Raw genomic sequence first — 23211 nt, forward strand, 5'->3', positions numbered from 1 at the left:
ACTCATCACGCAGGGCTAATGCACTTTAAGTTCTGCTGCATTTGTGTTACCTCAGATCTGTCCTGGGATCACATTGACGTTGCTATAGCATGCTCTTGTTTTGTTTTGGGGACTAAGAAAACCAACCATTAGGACAAGGCAGGACAGATAATGCTCTCTGACAGACAGGCCATGGTGGACACAGTTGGCAAGAACTGTGACTGCTCTGTGTGTGTCTTGGTGGGTGGACCATGAGTTACCATTCCTTGAAGCAGAAATAGAAGACTGTTTTTCCATGGACTTTTGCTTTTTGAATGTTTTCAGCCACTCTCATAAGCTGAAGATGCAGAAAACCAGCTGTTGAATGTGCCTAAATGTGTAAGGAGCTGTTTGGATTTACATGGATTAAATTTCTTCATGTAAATGAGATTGCTCTTACCTTGCATTCACATTTTTAGCAATTGGGTTGATGTGCCTGTGTGTAATGAAAATACACAGATGTTTCTCTTGTTCATGTTTCCCATAAATCGTGTTTGTCTTTTAAGTTCATTTTTATTCCATCAGACAAATTTGTTTCAAGATGGCCTTGCTTAGAGTCTGTTTTTATGTCATGATGGCATGTTTCCCAATGACATTTTATATCATAAAGTCACTTTTGGAGTTGTTCCTTCACCTTGCAGACTGTCAAATGTCCTGAGACTAGCCAGCTGCTCTTGGTTTCAACAATAAAAGACAAATATTATCCATTTTTGTGCTTCACAGAGCTGTGTCTCTTTTGGGAGCATTTTTAGAAATAAACTGTATAACTCAGAATTAACCAACTGTTTGCTGCAGGAGTTGCTGTGGCTGTTCGTTTTTATGTTAAGTAATAAATCACAGCTCACAAGAACAATCTGCATTAGGGGTGGGTAAGGTATGTTCTCCAAAGCCCTGTATGTGTTAACTAGCTACTGCTGATCACCTGGATCCGGTGTGTTCAGTCAGTCAATGGCTGGAAGATACCATCTCAGATGAGGGTGGAAAAGGGGGAAGTGAATTAGTATCTTCCAGCTCCAGATTGGCTGAGCACACCTGATTCAGGTGAGTCAACAGAGAGAGTTGAAAAACACCCTGGGTTGCCCACCACTGATTTAGCTAATTATCTGGCTAGTTATCTAAAGCTTGTTAGGCTAAATAATAATAATAGGCTTATTAATTTGTTTTTACACTGCACTGCTATCCCTATTACTGATGTATGTGGGTGATTTATTCCAGATTACTTTTCATTGTTGCAGCTCTAGTTTACAGATAGCAGTTGTTGAGCCCACTGGGAGGCAGGGGGGTGGCGACTAGTTATAACTCCAGTCATCAAAACTTGCAGTATTTAACATTAAATAAAAATGGCATTGGGAAAACCTTTATCCAAAGCACCATAATGCACGATGCCTGCTCTGGTTGAATCACAGTTTTGGTCCAAGAGAATAGTTGGTTAAAAAAACCTAGTGAGAAACCTCTTTCTCAGCAAGTCTTTTTCCAACTACTGTTCTCTCCTTCAACTAAACAAAATGAGAAATCCATGCTTTAGAATATTTCCTGTGAACTGAGGTGTAAAAAAAAAAAAGTCTCTTTAGTTAACATACCACACTTGTGGCTAAGCAGAAAGTGTTTCAAAGCTGCCTGTTGTGTTTTTGTAAGGAAAAACTGTAGCTTCCTACGACACTTCTTGCAGATGTTAAAGAATTGTTTATCTAGTTAACACATGTCAGTTGGTGCTCAAAAACCCTTCTGTCTAATTAGAGATGGGAGTCATTGTCATCTGTCTCATAATGAGGAATCATGAAGGCTTCTTATTTCTCTGTAGTGCCATTTGATATTTTCACTGTGTTGACAAATGAACAGGGAACAGGTTTCCGTATTTTAAGGCAGCGCTGTAAACAGTGTTTTTTTGTTTGTTTTTTTTTTAACATGTACTGTCAATTATCTACTGGCACTAGCCTTGCAGATATAGCAGAACCCTGTGCTGGTTGGCTGACTGGCTGGGTGGCTGACTTGGTGGCTGACTGGCTTGTCTCTTGGAAACCTGTGAAATATGATTTACATTGAGAGCATGTTGTAGCAAACCCTAGCCCATGGTATGCATATTCCCCCATTGTTTGTGACAGTTGGTTGTACCTGTGCCGGGGGGAAGAGCGCCAAGTAGGCATCCGACTTTGCATTTCAGTGACTGAGCTCAGGGTCAGGAGCACATCTGGTTGACTGGGAGGTTGTGTGTGCTGTGTCATTTCTGTGTTTTGGATTTATAACTTGCACACACACGCATATACAGACACATACATACACACACACACACACAAACACACACACTTTTACAAGCTCACTTGTTGCTGTACAGCCAGAGACTATGTGCATAAAGCAGTAGCAGCCGCGGCACACAAACAGCAAACCCGGCACACCGGTGCACTCCTACACAAACAAACAAACACACCTGCTGCTCCTGGCAAGTCGCTCTGACAATCAGCCGAAGGAGGGAAGGCAAACAAAACAAACAGTTTAATTTACATGACAGTAGCCTGCTTTACATTAGCATGCCGTGGCAATGATAGAGTGAAGCTCTGCTGGAAACAGCAGGTAATGAAAAGTGATGGTCCTATTTGCGGTATACTGTAAGTACAGGAATGGGAAGCTCGAGCAGTCAGAACTAATAGCGTGTAGTGTGCTACATGTCTCCCAGACAGTCCTTTTGGAGTGTTGGTTTAAAAAAAAAAAAAAAAAAACTCTTCCAGTCCTTTCTAAAATAACTAATTTTTCAGCATTGCAGAATAAATATAAGCAATTTGTTATGGTGAAAAATTCAAGTTGTGTACATGTGTTAAGTGAAGAGAGAAGTGTTTTTTTTTTTTTCACTTTTCTTTCCTCCCAAACTTTCCTCTTTAAGACAGAACATGAAATGTTTATGCAGTTTGTGCAAAACAATTCATGTGCAATTTTAACGAGCAATTAACTTCATCAATAAATAAGTAAACAGTGTTTTGGCCTGTTTGTAGTGTGGAATGGTGTTTGTGTCTTTAGACTGCTGTATTTGTTCTTGGTAAGTTTTATTTCTGCGGACATTTATGCCATTTGTGTTAAGTGTGTGTGTGCTTGTGTGGTTTGCGGGTGGGTTTGTTCTGAGAGTGTGCAAATATATCATGCATGTTTGTGTTTTTGTAGATGATACCATACACCCCTTGTGTCATGTGTTTATAGTAATACTATTAATGTGTGTCTGTACATCTCTGTGTGCATGTCTGTGTGTGTGTGCTGGCTCCAGTGGTCTGATCCTCGTGTAAAGAGATAGCATCTTCCCACAACAGATCAATAAGGGAATATTTCTAGAACCCCTCCCTCTGTCTGGCTTAACCAAACCATGTGAGTCTGAGTCTGAGTGCGTGTGCGTGCGTGCGTGCGTGTGTGCGGGTGTGTGTGTGTGTGTGTGTGTATGTGTGCGTGCGTGTTCGTGTACGTGCTTGCTGGTATGAAAGTTTCCGACATATGTGGCTACATTGCACCTAACTCATGTTTACCTACTGTAAATTGTCCTAAAGCGACACTGCCGCAGATGGATTTGTTGCCAGATATGATCAGATCTCACGTATTTCTAAAACAATTGGCACATTTCTGCGTGTGACGCCTTAAGTGGCAACCAGTAGCCCCAACTGACTAAACAGCGTGTTCCTTACTTATTAAAATATAGCTTCATGTTTTCTCCCGATGCCTGTCGTGGAGGCGGTGCCTTGGCAACAGAGGACAACCTGCTCTGAGTGAATGTGAAAATATTTATCTAAGAATGTGTAATATGTCTGCAGAAGGCAGTCATGTGTCAGAAAGTATGGAAAGGAATTATTCTGGTAAATTAATGCCTTTACTGCCTGGCTGACAGTCTGAGAGTCAGACTGAGTTTCACTTCACTTCATTCAGACTGTCGTTGCAGATTGCGATTGCAGAATCAGCAGATTGACAGGATATAAGTCAAAAAGCTATCATAAGATACTGAAACACAACAATTTATGCAGTTGCATGAAGTTATAATTGTTGAGCTTTTTGTTTTGTTTTTTTTTCTCTATTGTAATACCCCGACATGTTGTGCAGTGTTTTTGCCCTACTGTGGCAATTCTGCTTGAAAGAATTGCAGAAACGAATAATTGATTCTAAAAATACTTACCAACTAATTTTCTTTACATTAACTAATCAATCAATTAAACAGTTGTTTCAGCTCACGCCTTCTCTCGCTTTCTGGAGATGTATGTGTACAGTCTGATTCTTCAGGCGGTTAACACATAGTGTGTGTCATACGTGTTTTTTTTATTTTATCCCCAACTATGTTTATCCATACTTATGACCAGTTTATGCTTTGCTCAGGAGAGTATTCAGTCCTGCTTGTATGGTTTGCACATGCATGCTTTATGCCTTACAGAGGTTGAGCAGATGCAGTTCAAGGTTAGTCTCCAATTCAGCTCAGTCCCGCTCACAGATAATTGTCAATAAAATTGATCTTCATGTTTTTTTCACTCTGCTCATATTTTTATTTTTTATATCATTCACCCCTCCCCTAGACGCTTTCCTTCACTCCCTCACTCCACTCTCTTTTGCCTCTGTCCTTCTCTTTTCATCTTAAGCCAGATAAGCCTGACTCGACTGCCAAAAGCACCGAGTATCACTGCTCCTCTTTTCCCCCCCTCCTCCTATGTTCTTCTCACAGTGCACTGAAGCCATGTCGCAATTTCTCAGGGAGTTTTGATGCCTGGATGTCTCCTGTCTGGGTCCATCTCATCTGAGCTGCAGCACTGGCCCTATGCGATCTGAACTGCGCTGCCTCGCTGCAGGTCAGCCTTCACGGCCGATTAGTGTCGAAGCGCTACTTTGGTCACAAGTTGTCGGGAGCGCTTATCGTGAAGATCAACAGCGATCAGTCTCGCCGCTGTGCGCTCTCTCTCTCTCTGTGTCTCTCTGAGTCCTCTATATCTCCTCCCTGTTTCTCTCTCCTTTCTGTTTTCTGCCCTCTCCCCTTTTGGCATTACCCCACTCCCCTCCATGTTTTCCCCTCAAATCACCATATTTCTATCTATATCTTATCATTCTCATCCTTCCTCTCTCCCACCTTCCTCCAGCAGTCTAAAAATGTTTTTTTTCCCTTCCTAACAGCTCCTCCCTCACATCATGTGGTCAGTATAAGAAGTGAGCAGATGATCTGAAGAATCTGACTTAAGCTTACCAAGGTTGTTTAATTGTGTAACATCTAGTGCAACTTTCATGATCCAATTAGTTGTGTTGTCTTTAAAATGGGGCACTATAGCCTTTCTTTATATATATTCTTATTCTTTTTTGGTATCTGTATAAACAGCTCAAAAACAATGACAGGCCTAAAAACTGCACCTAAAAGGTAAAGTGGTTTTGAAAGAAAGAAAGAAAACTAAATGAACAATTTCTCAAGTAAGTACTTTTCAAAGAACAGATGATGAGAAATTTTTCTTTCAGATGTGCTGAAGCATGTAACGTTTTGCTGCTAGTGATAATATATAGTGGAGGTAGATGGTCTCTGTCAAGTCAAAACAGGCTGGCATAATTTCAAACAGCTTTGAAGGCAGCTAAAGTCACTGGCTGTGTTCTTTTTGTTGTCTTATTACCTGTGATATTGTGTGTGGCCTGTACTGAATTTTCTTTTCAGTGTTTGTCCACTTGAGCAGACACAGATTCAGTTTGTATTTATTTGCTCTTTCTTCTGTCTGTTCCGTTCCTATCCCTCCATCCTCCTTCTCTCGGTGTCTCTGTGTGCCGTCAGGCCTTGTCTGTGGCAAGAGCGGAGACGAGTCATGTTTGGCCTGTCAGTATGGCTGCTAGTGTCAGTATCTGGAGCTGCTGGTTCCTCTGACAGCGCTGGAGGGGCTGCTGGTCCTAGCAGAGTGCAGCCGTCACCCTGTGACACGCTCAGTGTCACCGATCCCCTCTGTCTGGTGACATGGCATCCCCTCCTTCCCGTCCTCGTCTTTGCCCACCACTCCACCACACCCCCCTTGCCATTGGCCTTTTCACTGCCAGTCTGCAGTCACTCACTCACTTAGTCACTTACTGCCTCACTGAGGAGTCTTTAGTAGGAGCTGACCTACATGTGGGAGATAGGCTTCATTGTTGCTGGTTAGCTATACATCTTACATCTTACCATTTTCTGAATATATAGTGCTATAAAAACATAAAATCATGTAATATTTCACCTCTCTTAAAGTGGTCTTACTCATGGATTGTAAGGTTTGTACATATATCAGGATCTAATTCGATCGTGCAGTGGTGAAAAAACATTTTATTGGCCAACTCTATGTAGCTTGAAAAGATAGATAGATGGATGGATGGATAGATGGATGGCTAAAGAGTCCGTGCACAGCAGGACTAAATATCTATGTGATTTAATCTGGCCTTGGTGAGTGTGCAGCAGTGACAAATGGATGCTCACTATGAAACCCCCTCATCCAAGAGACAGTATTAGTTTTTGCTTTAATTACCAGCAGCAGTAATGTTTCCTATCCATAACTGTCGGCCTGCTAGAATGCAGCCTGGCAGAGGGGTGAGGGCCTTGTCTCTTCTCTCAGTGGGCCTCCTGTCTCTTCTCCCCCCTGATCCGTCTATCCTCTCTCTCTCCCCCTTTCCACCCACCACCCCTTCCTTCTCCACCTCCCTCTCCTACCCTCTGCGCCTGCATCATCTTTCATTTCAATATTTCAATATTTATGCCTCAACTGAGAAAGTTCAAAGTCACAGTAAGGAGGCATAACTTTCTCCTGCCTCCCTGCCATCAGCACAGGCCTGCCTGGTGGACAGGATGGTGGAGGCCAGTGATGGCTGATGTCCCCTCCCCTTCACCAGTCACCAGTGATGGAAAAAAAAGTAGAGAGGCCTGAGTCAAGGAGTCAGATACAAAGACATCTTCAATTAAGTTTACTCAATATGGGACACTGGCAGACCTTAGAATGGCACTGTCTTACCCTATTTTGTGCTGAGATTTTCTTACAAATGATTTTGCAAATGGAAAAGAGTGCTTCAGATTAGTATTTAATAATTATGCTGACGCCTTTACCAGTCTTTATTGGTATGACACATGGCTAGACACCCTCAGCCTAATATTAGGTTGCACAGCATGTAGCATCTCAGAGGTCCAGGTGCACTGCTATGGTCCCATGGGTGCTGGTGTTAGCCATGTCTGAGTCCATGTACATATAGCTACATTTTTTTCTGGGTCTCACTGACCATCCCAGAGCCAGTTTTAATAAATAAAGTGTCTGACAAGTCCGTCCTTTGCCATAAAGATCTCTGACAGCTGCCGTCTGGTAATAGATTAGCCTAATTACAGTGTTCCTGAGTTTAGATCACAACATCACGTACTCAGCCTGTCGCTCTAATAGCCATTACAGCCACTTCTCTTTGCTCCCCTTCTCTTAATGTAAAGTTGTAAAAAAAAAAAAAGAAAAGTAGATGAAAAAAAATAGAAAAGCCAAAAGGAAAAGGTCGTTCTCATTTGCATGCAAGCCATTAGAATATGCGAATATGCTAAGGACTGAAGAAGGCGCTTTGCATGTGCAGGTGATGAATGGCCAGTTCATTGCAGAACAGGCCGAGATGGAGGCTTCCTCACCCTCATCTGCATAGCATGCTTTATTTACTTATTTTTTTATTTATTCATTTACTTTTGAGTGCTTGCTCACCGTGATACATCTTTCTGTAGATAGTGACTGAGGAGGCCCTTTCCACTTTACCCCACTATCTGCCGATGCTCACTTCAATAAGATGAGACTTTATTAAATGGCGGAATGAGAACTTGGAGGTTTCAGAAGACTTTCTTTGAAATAAATAAAGAAAGAAAAAAAGAAATGTTTGGATGGCTCCTATGTAAATTGTTTGCGTTTGTTTACCACTTCATGTATGTATTTCAGCAAGGACTTAAACAAGGCATTAGAAGAGGTAAGAATTGGCTGTTTATTGAGCGATGATTCAACCTGTAGATCATCACAGAGCGTCAGTGGTGGGAGGGAGGCCAGCGCTTGTTTGAGTGAAACCTTGCACAGTGTTTTTGGAGAGGGGGGTGCGGGATGGAGTGGGGTTTGCGAGGTGGAGGTTGAGTTTCCAGAGAGAAACTCTTCTCTTCACTCTTCTCTGTTGCTGGGGCGGCAGATGGTGGGCGTCAAGACAACGGCAGCGATAGCCAAACAAAGACATCCTTTGTGTGTGTGTGTGTGTGTGCGCGTGTGTGTTTGTGCGTGTGTATACTTTCTGAGAGGTGTAGAAGTGCGCTAGCTTTGAGTAGGAGGCAACAGCATCTATAACAACAATTGAACGCTGCATTGTGTAAATTCCTCACTCAATCTCCAGCAAGTCTATTGTTTTGTGTGATTTGAGACAGCTGACACCACCGTGAACCTCTAAGGAAATGCTCAGAAACTTACTCCTGGGTGAGAAAGTACTTTTCAAGTCAGTCAAACCCAGAGAAGATGGCAGACATCACATTTGCAGTTTAACTTCTCTAACCACAGTGTGTGAACTTCCAATTTTAACAATCTTTCATCTCTATCAACAGTTATGATTCTTTGGGCCTAATAAGTCATTTGCCTCATTCTCTGATAGGATCACTGAATATTAGATTAGTACCATAGTGGTTTATTTTGCTCCTCTGGAGTGTGACCTTAGCTGCCCTTCACAGAGGCGCAGGATAATGAGAGTGGTAGCTGGCCGACAGACAGGCCTGACATTCCAGCTACGCCCTTCACTCAGCTGGCTGAGGAAAAACGTCAATACGGAGGCCTTATGTTTTATGGATTATCTGCTTTAGCAAAACTATAGTCAGAGAAATACAACTCTCGCTTGTCATGTTGCTTCAGTTCTTTTTAATGTACGAGACCACTCACCAAAACAACAACAGTCGAAATTAGAGGCTGTCTTCTTTGTTTGTTTCTTTTCACTTTTCACTTCTTCACCTCTCCTCATTTTTGGCATCCTCTGATCACTCAGGTTTAAACATGGTGACCTGCTGTTCTTTAACTTACTAAAACAGACTTTTTCTGGCTTATTTTGAGGAGCCATAGTTTGAAGTTTCTTGACATCTTCGATTTTGAACTGGCATTTTTGCCATGAACATAATGTAATGTGCGTGTCAACAATAAAACCTTTTATTATAAGCCTTGTGCCTTTGGATTTTTACCTTTTATTTTTGAGGCTTAATTATGTATTTCAATATCCCTCTCTTTTTTTATTCACTCATTCTTTCTTCACCCACTTTTTCATACATTTAATTTGTTCTCTGAGGACAGGCAGAAAAAGTGTACAGTAAACAAACTGAATGAATCATTTTTGAGCTTTTTTTTCCTCCTTTGTGTGTAGGTGATACTGTGGTTTATATCCCCAGGAGCCATGGAGAAGGCTCGCTGTTGTAAACGGACCCAAGTGCAGCCCTGTTATCTGGAGTTTAATCTGTCCCATTGGGGGCCAGAGAGCAGCCAGGGCAGGGGTTCATCACGGCTCCTGGTCTCTGAAAAGGTGCAGAGGTGGGGGTGTAGGTGAAAGGGGTGGCTGGTGTCTTTCCCCTTAATTTGACTCCTTAACAGGAGTTTAGGCCCTGGTGGTCTGTTTTCCTGTAATAATGATGCTTGCCTTAATGACAGCAGTCAGCTGGAAGACAACTGGTTACAGTTAGACTAGCTAATTTTAAATATAATGCTCACATCAGCAGTATCATCCACCTCTGATGCAATGTAGGAACCTTTCTGACCACAGAAAGATGTTTTTTTTATTCTTGTTTTTCCTTTAGATAAATCATTTAGAGACAGCGAGGAATGAACAACTTAGTAAATAACACTTCTTGCCTTAAGGAGCCTCTCAGATGAATTATATCAATGTTCTTCCATCTTGTGACGCTCTAAGTGCTGTTTAAAATGTATTTCCATCCAGTGAAGAATTCTGTTTTAGCAGAAGCTCTTTTTAACCACAGAGGATTATATTTAATGCTATTTTAATATCACCACAACATGCTAATTACTTCTATGCAGCATGTTAGCTTCAATTCTAATATTCAATCAAAAAACACATTCTCAGTACATATGTTTTTCTGTCTTAGCAATAGAATCAACTTTATAAAAAAAACATTTAGGAACGTGAAGTAATTTTGCTTAGTGCTAGATTTAGGGGCAAAACGAGCTTAATAATATTGAGAGAATAAAGAACACAAATAGGCTCTTTTTTATTTTTCACTTCGCACCCTTCACCACTTCCCCCAGCATACACCACACACACCTGAAGAGACCTTATAAACATAAGGAAACCTGCATTACAAATTACTGCACATCATAGAAATTGTGCAGCAAGCTTTTTAAAATACCAACGCTGCCAGTGAGGCGCTTTGTAATTTATCCCTTCATGGCTGTTAGCTGCGCAGTGCAACAGTGATTTATTTGGTTTAAGAGAAGTTTTGTTTAGAGAGATAATGAGCAGGACTTCTCTTTAATGATTTAACACGGCGCAGTGGAAAGGAGAGAGGGGAAAAAAGCACATATATTTTTCATATCTTTAACTGCACTGCAGAGAGGAAGGGAAGGAAGGAAAGAGAGATGCATTAGCAAGAGAATCTAACAGCCTTTAACAACCGGTATTTTTGATTCATTTTGTTTTGTTGTGAAATTGAGACTTTTTCACCTCCTCATAACACAGCCATATTTTAGTTGTTATGTATTTCATTTAAAATGTTTCTCAGGACATGGTCTGTCTTCGTAGCAAAAAGTGGTTCCTCCTCTTTTTTTTTTTTAATCCATAAAAGCGAATCGTATTTGTGCTGATTCCACACAATATGCCAGTTTTTACAAGCCTATTTTGAGTGCTACAGCCACTTGTGTAACTGTCTCTATGTCTACGTTTATACACCTCTGCTTTCATCTTGACACCAAATACAGCATTATTCTTTCTTGTTCAGCATTTTCAAGTTTCTCCCTTCACTTAGGATTTAAATCACAAATTAAAGCAGTTAATTAGAAAACATAATGAAGCTGAATAGCATAATATGCAAACAGTGCTATGACATTCAGAGCTTGAGGCTCTGAAACAGTGAAACTGCCACTGGGGCATAAAGATGATGATATCAATAATAGATTAGTTCATCAATCGCCATTCTCTTGAAGATGGAAATGTGCTGTTGGGAAGGGACTGAATTTTTTGTTTTTCATTATTATATTTTTTTTCTTTCACTCTCCCTTTCTGTAGCTTGAAAATGTCTGTTTCATCTCACATTAGGGTGTGCTCTGCATAAGTGCAGGTGGAACTTGCTCTCGCTGTAAATGATCCTTTAATGGAACAGTGTGCACTGGAGCTGGGAACTCTATGGGGCGCTGCCACTGTCGATGAGAACTTCGCCTCAATCAATCCGTCAAGCTCCATCACCTGCCTCAGCAGATGATCCAAACACCCCTTTGGAGAGGCAAAGTGAGGTTTTTATGTACCTCCTCTAAGACTAGAGGACACGCACACATGCGAGCACATACAAGGAGCGCCATCATAAGTGAGAGGTGTCTGTTTCATTCAGAGGCTCGACATTGATCAGTCGTCAGACTCTCTTTGCCTCGCTTTTATTTCTTAGAATAGATCAAGTGCTTGCATTGCTCAGGCTCGTGCATGAAAATCAAATCAGTTTGGATGTTTTATTTATTTATTTTTCATTATGGGATGTTTCCATAAGCGGGTCTCTTAGAAGCCCAAGGAGTATTGATGGAAAGTTGCCTCTTGCTTCTGTTAAAGACAGTGACAGCACTACAAACTGCATATGGCTCTGCTTCTCTCCCTAGTTCACTTTCACTCCAGCTTATTCTTTCTTCTTCCCTCCATCACCATCTATCTCCACATCTGCAAATATGACATCACATTTAGTTAAGCCCGTCTACTGCTATAGGCCCGCTTGTAAAACATCCATTAAACTCAGCCTATAAAGTTAGCAGAATCTTTCCTTCCCCAGTGCTTATGCTTGATGTCTGCCTGTCTGTCTCTCTGTCAGGGAAACAGTCACTCCATCTGTCAATAAATGTCTTATCTTTCGAGTTCTTGTTCCTGTCTGTTTATCTGTCTGTCTGACATGTCGGCAGCTGTCTCAGCGCTCCAGGGTTGCTGTCAGCCAAGTGTTGGTTTCTGTTCTTCTGTCAGGTTACCTGCCTGTCAAGGCTTCTCAGATTAGACATGTCATCTTCCCTCCAGGTTTTCTGCTTCTCCAGTATGTGTTTATAAAAAAACAAACAGGGAAGAAACACATAATGTTTACTTAGAAGAGTGAATTAGTTGTGGCATTGTTAAATTGTTTTTCATACTATGGATCTTCCTCTTCAATGGTAAATAAAGTGAGGGCAGTAAACATTAAATCTGCTAATGTATTTGTTGCATTTCCACTGTCAGTGAAATGCTGTCAAATTATTTGTGATGCCTTGGTGTCTGTAAAAAAAAAAAATACATGAGAATATGTGACTAATATACGTGGTACCATTCTTGCAAGTGTATGTAAATGAATACCACATATCCATATTTCTTGTAAATTGCTTCTTTTGTCATTTACTCTGCAAAACCTGAATGGAAGTAGAAATTAGGGTCACAGAAGGACCAGAGGATACACTGAATTTGGAAAAAAATGGGAAAGATGAGTTGAAGGGAGGTCTGCAGAAATAGGTGTAGCAGGAGACATGGATAGGGAAGAAGGATTGTTGAGATGAGTGGTAGGAGAACCCTAAGATCGAAGAGAAGGGAGACAGAGGAAGCTGAGATGGCAGAGGAGGTGGAGGGAAGAGTGTGCAGAGGGGAGCTACCTGCTGCTGATGGCAGTCAAAGTCAGTGAGGGATGGAGGGCGATCCAGCTGTGACATTAAAGCAGCAGGTGGAGGCCATCATTAGGACTGGCACAGGAGGCTGGAAGAGCCCGCACACACTCATTACTTTAGGGCCCAGTGGACCACTGCAGAGTGTGTGCATGAATGTGTTTGTGTCTCCTCAAGTAGAGCTGAAGCATAGTCCCATAACCTCAGAGCTTATCCCACTCTCTTTTCAACCTTCCTCCATTGGAGATCCTCTTCTTTCCCAGGTTTCGACAGCTTCACCCGGCAAGGGTTGAGCGGGTCTTACATCTGGTAGCTCTCTTGTAATGGCTTTTGAGTTACCTCTTAAGCAATTACAATACAGACGTTCAGCTTCATTTTTCACCTCATAGCTTTCCCTATGTTGTGTTTGTGATGTGATGGTGCACAGCAGGCAACAGACTGGGTGCTCAGTTTTCCAAGGACATATGATAAGAAACTGTGCCAACTGGTCCCTGACTTTCATCTTCTTTGGCCACAGTTAGGACAACACAGCTCTAATGAAATCAGAAATGTGTGTATCAGTTTTCTCCACTTGCTTTTCATCTGGTTTTGTCTCCTGGCATTTCATTGTAGTGTCTTGGGGAAACTTTTGGCTACTTTGGCTAAAACAATGCTGTTTAGTCAAATGACAAAAAAATGGACATTATGGTGTGTAAACACAGGTGTTTTAGTTTCTCTATGCACTTGTTCTGAACAGACCTTGACATAGTTCCCATTTGATCTTAATTAGAACAGAAACAGTCCATCACTGCCAATGTAAAGTGCCTGCCATCAGATAAGTTAATTCTTGTACCTTTTAAAGAAACACTATGTAGTTTTTTGTAGATCTTAAAATAATGTCTCTAAAATTATTTCAGCTGTAGAACAACTCTTAACAGGATGAATTCTACCACCACTGCAGCCTGAGCGGCCTCCCATCAGCTGCAACAGCACTATGTAACTTTCATGTTCGGGTAGGATCACTCAGCCCCGCCCATCTGCTGCCAGGGGAAGAGTGAGACCTGCTTTACGGCAGACGTCACATGTTTTACATGTGGCCTGAGTGGAGTTAGCTAACTATAAGATGAAACAATCTAACACAGAATCCTCAAAACCAACACCATAGCAGAGCCAGCAAAGAAACCAAAGGGGTTTGTTGGAGGAAGTAAAGGAAAGACAGACAGGGAGTGATCGGAAACAAGCCCGAACACGAATCAATAACAGACTGGCTTGCACTCTGGATTCGCCGGTTCCATCAGCTTAGTCAACAAATCCGCTCCCTGCCCACGGGGAAGCTTATACAGTCACTGTTTTTACGACACTGGTAACAGACAATTGCACTTCTCTGTGAGCAAAAGTTACATAGTGTTTCTTTAAAGCAACTGTATGAATGCAGCAATGTCAGAATCAAGCAAGTACAGTACATTGTCTGATTTTACACATCATGGTTGACTGTTGAAATCTAAACACAGCAGAAAGTAACTCAAGAAAAAGTTGGCAAAGTATGCCAAGTCTGACCATGCACCTTGTGCACAGCTCTCGGGAAGGAGTGTATGTGATTTTGTGGGTGGTGGGCTATGGTACGTTTAAGCTGAGCGTTAATCCAAGCCTTTTCTTAGATCTCACATCCCTTCAGGACCTGTAGATGGACCTATCCAGGAACACCATTAGGCAAATGAAGTTGTTTGTATCAAATATTGACATGTTATCTCTTCATCGTCAAGTGGCAGGAGGGAAGAGAGAGAGAAAGATTGTAACGGTGGGTAATTGAGCCGTGTCTCCCCTGCTTATCGGTAAAGCTCCAGCGCGTCACGGACCTAACGAGCTGTGGCGCGCCGATTAGTCTGAAGAGAAAGTCGAACGTGAACACCAGAGTCTCCGTCTTTCTTTTTCTTCTTCCCTTTTTTTCATATCTGCAATGGATATTATGAGCCTCCCTGGAGGGCAGAGGCACAGCCTTATTAGTTCAATTCATGGGGGGGAAGTGAATTGATATGGATGAATGGCATGTTAGAGTATCCCTTTGTTACAATAACCATCAAGGCTGATGGTTGGGGCTGATGATGCAGCCCAAGGCAGCAGGGCGACAAGCTGAGGCCTTGACCTGGATGGCAGAAGATGTACACACACCAAGGGCAGGGGGCTGATTACACACTTCTTTAAACAAATGGCTTTGCCCCTTTAACATTTAGATATGGGATTTTCCTATGTGTTGGCATGTATACTTGTACACATGATAGATAAGGTGGCTATGGATATCTATTTCTGTGAGTACAGATTGTCATTTGTCTGAATTTGTAATCGCTTTTGTGCGTGTGCGTATGCGGCCAGTCTCTGATACATAGGAATCTCAACATTATCAGTAATAGTAGTGTCTGTGTATTAGATAATGACATTGTGAATAGCTAATTGTGAATGTGCATTAGCATTTCCATTTGTGTGCACACTCAGTATTCATATTCTTCCATTTGTGTACTGTTATTAGAGGTTGTGCGTGTGATTATTAACAGCCTTTTATGTGTGTGTTTGTGTCTATGCATGCAGTGGCAGGTGCCTCCACAGGGCATTACCCATTTTCCACTCGTGCCACTCTGAGAATAATCCAACAAAAAATGGGCGAGATGAGAATCTTACAACATGCCAGTTTGATTTGTACCCCTTACTATCAAAGAATGCTAATTAAAATCATATTTTGCATATGTCTTGTCTTTCATGCGCATATGCAAATTGCCCCTGTTGCCTTTCAGCACTCTGTAATTAGGTTTATGAAGGACAGCTGTAATACATAATTAACAAAAATGTTTGCAAGCTCTTTTTTCTTCACGTCTAAACACGACGACTTAAACAAGCACGCGTGAAGTGTTCCAAGACTGCTTTTCTCTCATATATATTGATTAATTCTTTTACTCCACACCCTCTTAGAAATATCTTAATTATGCTGTTTGTTTATTTATAGACGATGCCGTCAGTCAGAGACACTTCCAGTGGGCCGGAGAAGCTCAGCAATTTGATCTTGCCATTCTCCCTGATTGGAGTATACAAGATTTAGTCATATGCTCGCTCCCAGTTTAACTCCAAGGCAGCATTCTGGATGGGTGGATGGATTGAGTTAGAGAGGATTGAGAAAATGTAGAGTGATGATAACGAGGAGAAACAGTGGAACATGTTTGAATATTTATATGGTGGTGTTAGTTGGCGTTGGCCTCAGGGGCCTCAATGACGGACGGGAATCTGGGGCCATGATGGGATGGAGGACACAGCCATGCATGTGTGAGTTTATGTGCATCCAGACGTTGGACAGGGTTTTGGGGTTTAGAACTGACACAGTGACATAAATGGTGAAATAATTATGCTTTTTCTCTATGATAGACTGATAGAACTAAATCTTCAGAAAGACACAGGCAGGCATGCTGGAGAGAAAATGGAATAACGATTTACTTCGAAAAAGAAAATGTGAAAAGAAAAGAAAAAATGAAGACATGGAATGAACGACACAGAGGAGGACCCGAGTGTGTGCAGCAACAGTGCCAAGTCGGTTCAACTCCCTCGGCCTCTTTCATGTAGCTCCATCCCCGGCTCTCAGATGTGGTCATTGTCTCTCAGTTGAACAATAATGGGAAGTGATGGGTGCTAAATGAAAAGGCCAGGGGATGAAAACACTGGTGAAGCAGCTCGGATGTCAGAGTAGTTAGTCCTGTCATCCGTTCATTATGTTTTCATATGCTGTTTAGGAGACACGGTAAACTCAAGGCCCTCGACTCATTCAGGACATTGTGGTCACTGTCGACCAACTGCAACACTGTATCATTGACTGTGTATGCGTGCAACTGCATGTACTATAGACATTTAGGCATATGAATTCTTGCATGTGAGTAAATTTTTTTTTGTTTTTGATGCATTGAGATACCACATGTGGCCCTGTTTTCCTAAATTCTCACAAAAAGGTGCTACTTTAACAAATAAACATTCTCAAACTTTATACTCCTCTTGTGGTACAAGACTTTATATAAATTTGTGCCTGTTTTGCTTCTGTCATCGATTAGCAGAACAATAGTTACTCCACTCAAAAACATGTTTATGACAGCTTATGTTTGCTCTTTAGAAAACTCAATGTCAGATGTTTTTTTTTTTTTTTTTTTTTCTGGGAATAGTCATGGAAGAAAGATGGGTTTGTGTTCTCATGCAATTGTGTCTAGCAGTGGGAGAAAACAGAAGACAAGCAACAGACAGTCCCTCATATGAAAGTGAAACACATCTTTCATAAAGAAAAAATAAACAAAGCAAAGACACCACATCTTTTCTGGTTTATAGCTTAATGTTGGAAACAATGAAAAACAGAAAATCTTTTTATATTTTGCTCAGGTCTTACTTTATGCTGATGATGATTTTCTGGTATATATGTACTGGAGTGATTTAACTAAGTTTTAGATATTTAAAAATTTGCATGAACTCTTATTCATCAAAACCTCATTTTGAACTTGGTAGTAATTTCTAGCATAATGAAGCTTACATGTGCTCTTGGTTAACCCACATGCTTTATCTGTGTTGTGTAGCTGGGCCTTTGTGATGAAGAAACATCTCAGCACCCACCTACTGGGAAAACATGGAGTTGGACAGCGAAAAGAGAGGTAAAGTTAACACATGTAACTGCTTTCTCTACATATAATGTGCTTTTTTTGAACGGCCTTTTGTTTTGGTAGAATAAACATCCCTTTGTACTTTATTAGATACACCTAATAAATTGACTGTTATTTAGAAAAGCATGTCAGAGAGAAGAAAGTCTGATAGAAAATGATTTGCTGCACATTTACATTTATAAGAGAATGAGATTCATATTTGTTACTACATCCAGGATCCTGCCTGTCAAGTATCTCAGCTTGTTTTCAGGAGAATAAAGTGAGAGATACAGCAGGCAATTAATTCTAAATTTTGGAGGATGACTCCTACAACCCTTATGGGGGTCTACAAGCTTTTAAAGCAAAAAAGTCCCCACTAGTTAAATTTCATGTTTGTTAAATATAACTTGAAATCCTCCCTTTCCCTAATGAGTTAAATGGCTTTCACTCATTCTGTCTGTCTCGGTCTCTTGCTTACATCCCTTTTTTCTGTCAAACTTTATCTGGCTTCCTCCCTCATCTTACTTTCTGCTCTCCCTCTTGAATTAGGAATGAATGATGTTTCTTTTACCATTTTTTTTTCTGAGTATGTGAGTGTGTGTTTCTGTGTACGTGCCCTGCTGTCAGTAATCATGTGTGTATGTGTGTGGAAGAGATGAGGAGATGAAGTTGTGAAACACACCCCCACCCCCACTCTGACAAGCCAAAATGAGACGTTAAACACCTCTCAATCTGTCAAGTGAGCCGCTAAAATAGAAACAGACCCGCTTTTTCATTACTCGGCAACCAAATTGATACTTTTGACAACGTGTGGTATTAGATATGACAAGTGGCTTCAGATATGGAAGTGAGCAGCCCGACCAGATGCCTCTCCATCTCTCAGACATTATCAGCTAAATTCCTACTGTCAGCTGTTCATCTGGATTAGATGGAAACAAATCTTCATATCCTCAGCTGTTTCAAGTTTGCGTTTCATCCACAGTTTTGTTATTGTAACCTTTATTTATCCGTGGAGAGCTCATGCAGCTCCATACCATTCTCAAACAGTATATTTCCATTCATGTACTGTACTTTTACATCTCTTACATGCACATTTCAACCATCTCAAGGCTGAATGACCAGGAATGTATATTGCTTTCTAAAGAATTCAGATCTTATTGTTTCCCCTTTGACAGAGCAGATGCTTCTCTTCTTAACAGTGCATCAAAACGTATATGTAACTTACTATAAAAGAACCAAAAAGAAAAAATATGAAAAAAAAATAATATTTAAATCAGATCAAGAGATCAATAAAGAAAAAAAAAAAGCACAAGTAGTGCCAAGCCAATACATATAACTTCAGGTGCTGCTGGGTTTCATGGAGAAATCCAGGTAAAAGAGGAACATTTTGATGAAAAAGTTGAATATCATAAAAATAAAGGGAAATACTAATAAAAACAAAGTTTTCTCCTTTAACAGATGTCCAGACATCTTTGCCACTTGCATATCACCAAAACATGCAGTTATTACCTGCTCCAACATTATACAGTACTTTCATTTTATTAAACTTTTATCTATTATAATGTCATATTAGCAACATACCAACAATGTATTGATCAAGGGCCACTAAAAATTGTCTGCCTTGAATTTACCAGATCAGTGTTCTTGCTTATATTTTCTAATCCTAATTCCACTTACTTGACAATGTGGGTCTGAGATTTTTTTTTTTTTTTTTTTTAACATGCAAGTTCAGGTGATGGTTTTTCAGTGTTACATCTAGACTATAGTATAAACCTGTGTTGTAATTATTCACGTTAGAGTTTTGAGTCTGGATAACTTCCATATTCATGCAGGCTAATTTCACTTGTCAGAGGGGATGATTGCTGGCCGTGATCAACCCAAATATTTTTTTATGCCATTCATTGAACTAGTCCCTCTGTTTGGCATACAAGTGGAATCCTTGCCAATTTGGAAACACAGCTCATCTGAGAAGTGCTGTTTTAGCCAGATCCTGTGAAAACACTGATTTTAGTCTAAACAGCTGGTTTAACCTTAACTAGCGTGACACTTACATTAAGTTTAATGTGTGTCTCTCACTGCATCGCACTTCTGCACATGGCTTCCCTTTTTTCTTTTGGCTTTTTAATAGGAGATGGCATTGCAGCCAAGGTCACACAGACACACATACACACACACACACACAGACACACATTCACATACAAATGTAGCAGGCATGAATGCAGTAAGCAGTAAGGTCTACATGAAACCGTAATAGTGTTAGCTCTGTATTACCCGTTAGTTCACTGTGTGTTTTTGCCAAAAATAACTCCAGGCACTGTGCTCAGACATAAAGCAATATACCACACATTTATCTTACACACACAAACACATTTGAGTACTGTATGTTAAATCACTACATATAATGCGCCTACACACATAAACTATATAAACACCCGCTGCAAATCTTAATCAGAAAAATCATTCTTTCATCCTTTGTTTTGTTTCGTTTTTATTGCACTCGTCTATGCACATTTATGTGCCTACAAAGACACACCCACACAAGTATACACACACACACACTCTCATGCATGTGCACTTAGAGGGAGGACAGCCACAAGGTTTGTTCTATTTAAACCTGTAAAACACAGTGTCATCATTTTTCTGACAGTCCTGCAGATAGAATTTATCTCATCATTAATTAACCATCATATTTCCAACACAGTGCAACTTAATTAGCACAAGGTCATTGGGGAGGGCTTATTAAGTGGAACAAATTTGGGCAAATGTAAGAGAGGAGACAGAGGACAGAAGAGGAAAGGGAGGAGAAGGAAGGCGGTAGAGAGACAAGACAGAAATGGGGAGGGGGTGGGTGAAAGAAAGAAGGAAAGAAATAGAAAAAGAGTGGAAGTGTGTTTCTGTGTGTATATCAGTGGTTTGGTCCAACATGACAGTGCTGGTTCAGTGATTGATAACTGCACTGCTTTTGAAAGCCCAGACCTAGAGACTAGGACGGTAGCTGAGGGAGTAAGAGAAAGGGGGAGGAGGAAGGCATGGGGAAATGTGTGTGTGTGTGTGTGTGTCTGTGTGTATGTCGGGGGGTGTGTATCTGAACCAGCAACTGGGGACCAGTGAGTGGGGGGGGTTGAGCGGCATCAGGGACTGTTGGGGGGAGCCAATTGCAAACATATGCTGGCTGGCAGGCGGTGGAGAGATGGATTGCAGTGGGACAGTGTCAGAAAGGCAGTTTCATCACCATCTCTACGGCCCTGTTCACCTAGTATTTTTAGAACACTGGGGAGATCTGTTAGTCAAAGGGAGAGAGGAGGAGCAGAAGGAGGACCTGACTAGCTGCAGGTAATGCCAGGCTCCACGTGAGGCCGCAGGCACCAAGTTATTTTGATGCATATCAGTTAGGAGGCTAAAATCCCACCAATATGGACTTTCAGAAGTGGACAGTACTGATTGACAGAATGTTATTTTCAATTTTAAGTATAACTATTTTAGTTGAATGGGTTAAGCTTAGGAACGTTTGTCCCAATTTGACCTTTTAACAAACCAGTGAACAGCAGTGGGGCAGTTTTGTTGCAAATTATATCAAAGTAAACTAAAAACACTATTTACCACACAAACTATGATGGTTAAAACCAAATACACCACTTCCCATCGGTCATGAACCTGCGGACTTTCTTGTCATGTGGAGGCTAAATTCAAATTACCATGCATGTTTTTTAGTGTGGAAGGAGACTCTCAAAAACAAGCTTTGTCCATACCTTTATTTAATCAAGTCACATTGTGTCATTACTGTAGGGTTCCTGTCAATAAGTGCAATGGGCAGTGCTGGTCAACACCGCTCAGATCTAATAATACATGAAGATAATATTAGCTTCATATTGTTCTAACCCCAGTGGAAAAGAGGAGAAAGAGGAATGGGAGGAAAAGGATGGGTAAGATGACAGACTCCAACTATCTGACAGGTTCTGGGTGAGAGAGAGAGAGTGAGCTAGTGAGCGAGCTGGAGCTGAACTGTTATAAAGTGACACAACTGGGTCTTCGTCTCAGTCACACCAACACTCCTCACTGCAGGCACCAAGCGGCAATGAGGGCTTTTTGTCCTTTCGTCTGCCTACATGTGAATGCTTTGTCATAGATGTATACTTATCAGGACCCCATGTCCTCACATGTTCACAAGGCACTGTCTGTGCAATGTCTCCACTGTAATGGCTTGAGTGATCTCAAAAGCTAACATTTTGCATTACAGCTCAGAATCATTATAAGAAGTTGTTACTTTTGTTATTACCCACTAATAATACGGAGTTCAATTTTCCCTGTTCCTCAGTGCATTTTCATCTCCCTTATTCAGTTAATAGATGCACAGTCTTAGCGAGCCTAGTGAGGGAAATGGTTGTAAAGTTTTCAGAATCTGTAAAAGAATTCCCACTAGTTTGATTTCATTGATTTTGATTGAGCATTGCCTTTCAGAACTACTCTTTCACAGGAGAGCCATTGGGTTATCTTGATTGTAAAACAAAGAGAGGATACAGCCATCACTTTCGAATCCGTGGTCTTACCTGCTGCAGCAAAGAATACGTGCCCCTTAGGAGTAACATGGAATAAATTGTGTGTTACTTCTTTTGAGTAACAAGCCAACCACATTCTTATATAACAGACTTTTTCCATGAAATTATGTATGTACATGAATCCACCTGTGTGTTTCAGAGTAACAGTAAAATGCATTCTCTAGCTTCTCTATTGTTTAAAGATATTTCATATCTTTCATACCACTAAGGCTTTTTTTTCTACCACTTTAATCTTTAGGGTTTTTGTTGTAGATTTTTTTTTTTTTTGTAGATTAATATTATAAATTTGCTGTTAGTCTGAATGCGTGTGTTTGTTTTCTCCTTTTTTTTAAAGAGCCTGCAGGCACCTAAACCAACACTTCAGCAACAAGGGAGTGACTTAAGAGCATAAGAGCATGATTGACAGCAGCGACCTTGCCTTAATTGCTTGTAATTAGTTCTTTAAAAACAGGGCGCCAAAAGACAACTGACCTGTCTCGCATACCTGTTTTTTTAGATAATTGTTAAAAAGCCTGCCATTTTCATGCTTGTAATAATAAACTCCCTGAACTAATACACTCATCACTCTTGAAACCAGAGTGCTGACAACCCAGAAGAAAGATATATTTGTTTAAGTGGAGGTGGTGGAGGTGGTGAGGGTGGGGGGGCATGATGCAAGCAGCTGGAGAGAATGTTTTCAGTGTTTTTTAGAGATGTGTAATTGCTAAAATCTGCTCACAGCTTTGCTTAAATGCAGTTGCTGCATTTTTCAACAGTATTACTGTACATCTGAGCCAGGTAAGCGAGTGCTAAAATCCCTCTGAAAACCAGGTGAAAAGGCATGAACGCAGATCCAGAAATAGCTAGCATGATGCATGCAGCGCAGGTGTGATGACTCACAAAATGAAGACAGCGATATTAAGTGCATCTGCAGTGAGAGGAGTGGATTGAAATTGCCAATAGTAAATACATGTAGTTTGTCTAAATCATAGTCAGTGTTTTCTCAAGATTTTTATTTGGCTTGTTTGAATAATTCTGACGTTAATGTACATGATGTCAAAAATGGACAGCAATGATATTATTATATATTGACTAAAAGAAATGTCTTGATACATCCTAATATATCCTAGTCAAACCTACAGTTACATTGTACATAATACACTGTTTTTTCCTGTATGTTCGCACAACAGAATTGATACATTGCTGCAATCTCTTGCGTCGCTGTGC

At 40.8% G+C, this 23211-nt stretch overlaps 1 protein-coding gene across 3 annotated transcripts in view; it reads left to right on the forward strand.

Annotated features, from left to right (window-relative positions):
- The window catches only part of znf407 (zinc finger protein 407), a 137129-nt gene that overhangs the window by 43382 nt on the left and 70536 nt on the right, over positions 1-23211 (forward strand). For all 3 annotated transcript variants that reach the window (XM_026293650.2, XM_026293653.1, XM_026293651.1), the window contains exon 5: positions 17387-17461. In XM_026293650.2, coding sequence (XP_026149435.1) covers positions 17387-17461 — 75 coding nt within the window. The remainder of the gene's footprint in view (positions 1-17386; positions 17462-23211) is intronic.

The sequence above is a fragment of the Mastacembelus armatus genome, chromosome 16 (genome assembly GCF_900324485.2).
Source record: "Mastacembelus armatus chromosome 16, fMasArm1.2, whole genome shotgun sequence".
NCBI classification, from domain to species: Eukaryota; Metazoa; Chordata; class Actinopteri; order Synbranchiformes; family Mastacembelidae; genus Mastacembelus; species Mastacembelus armatus.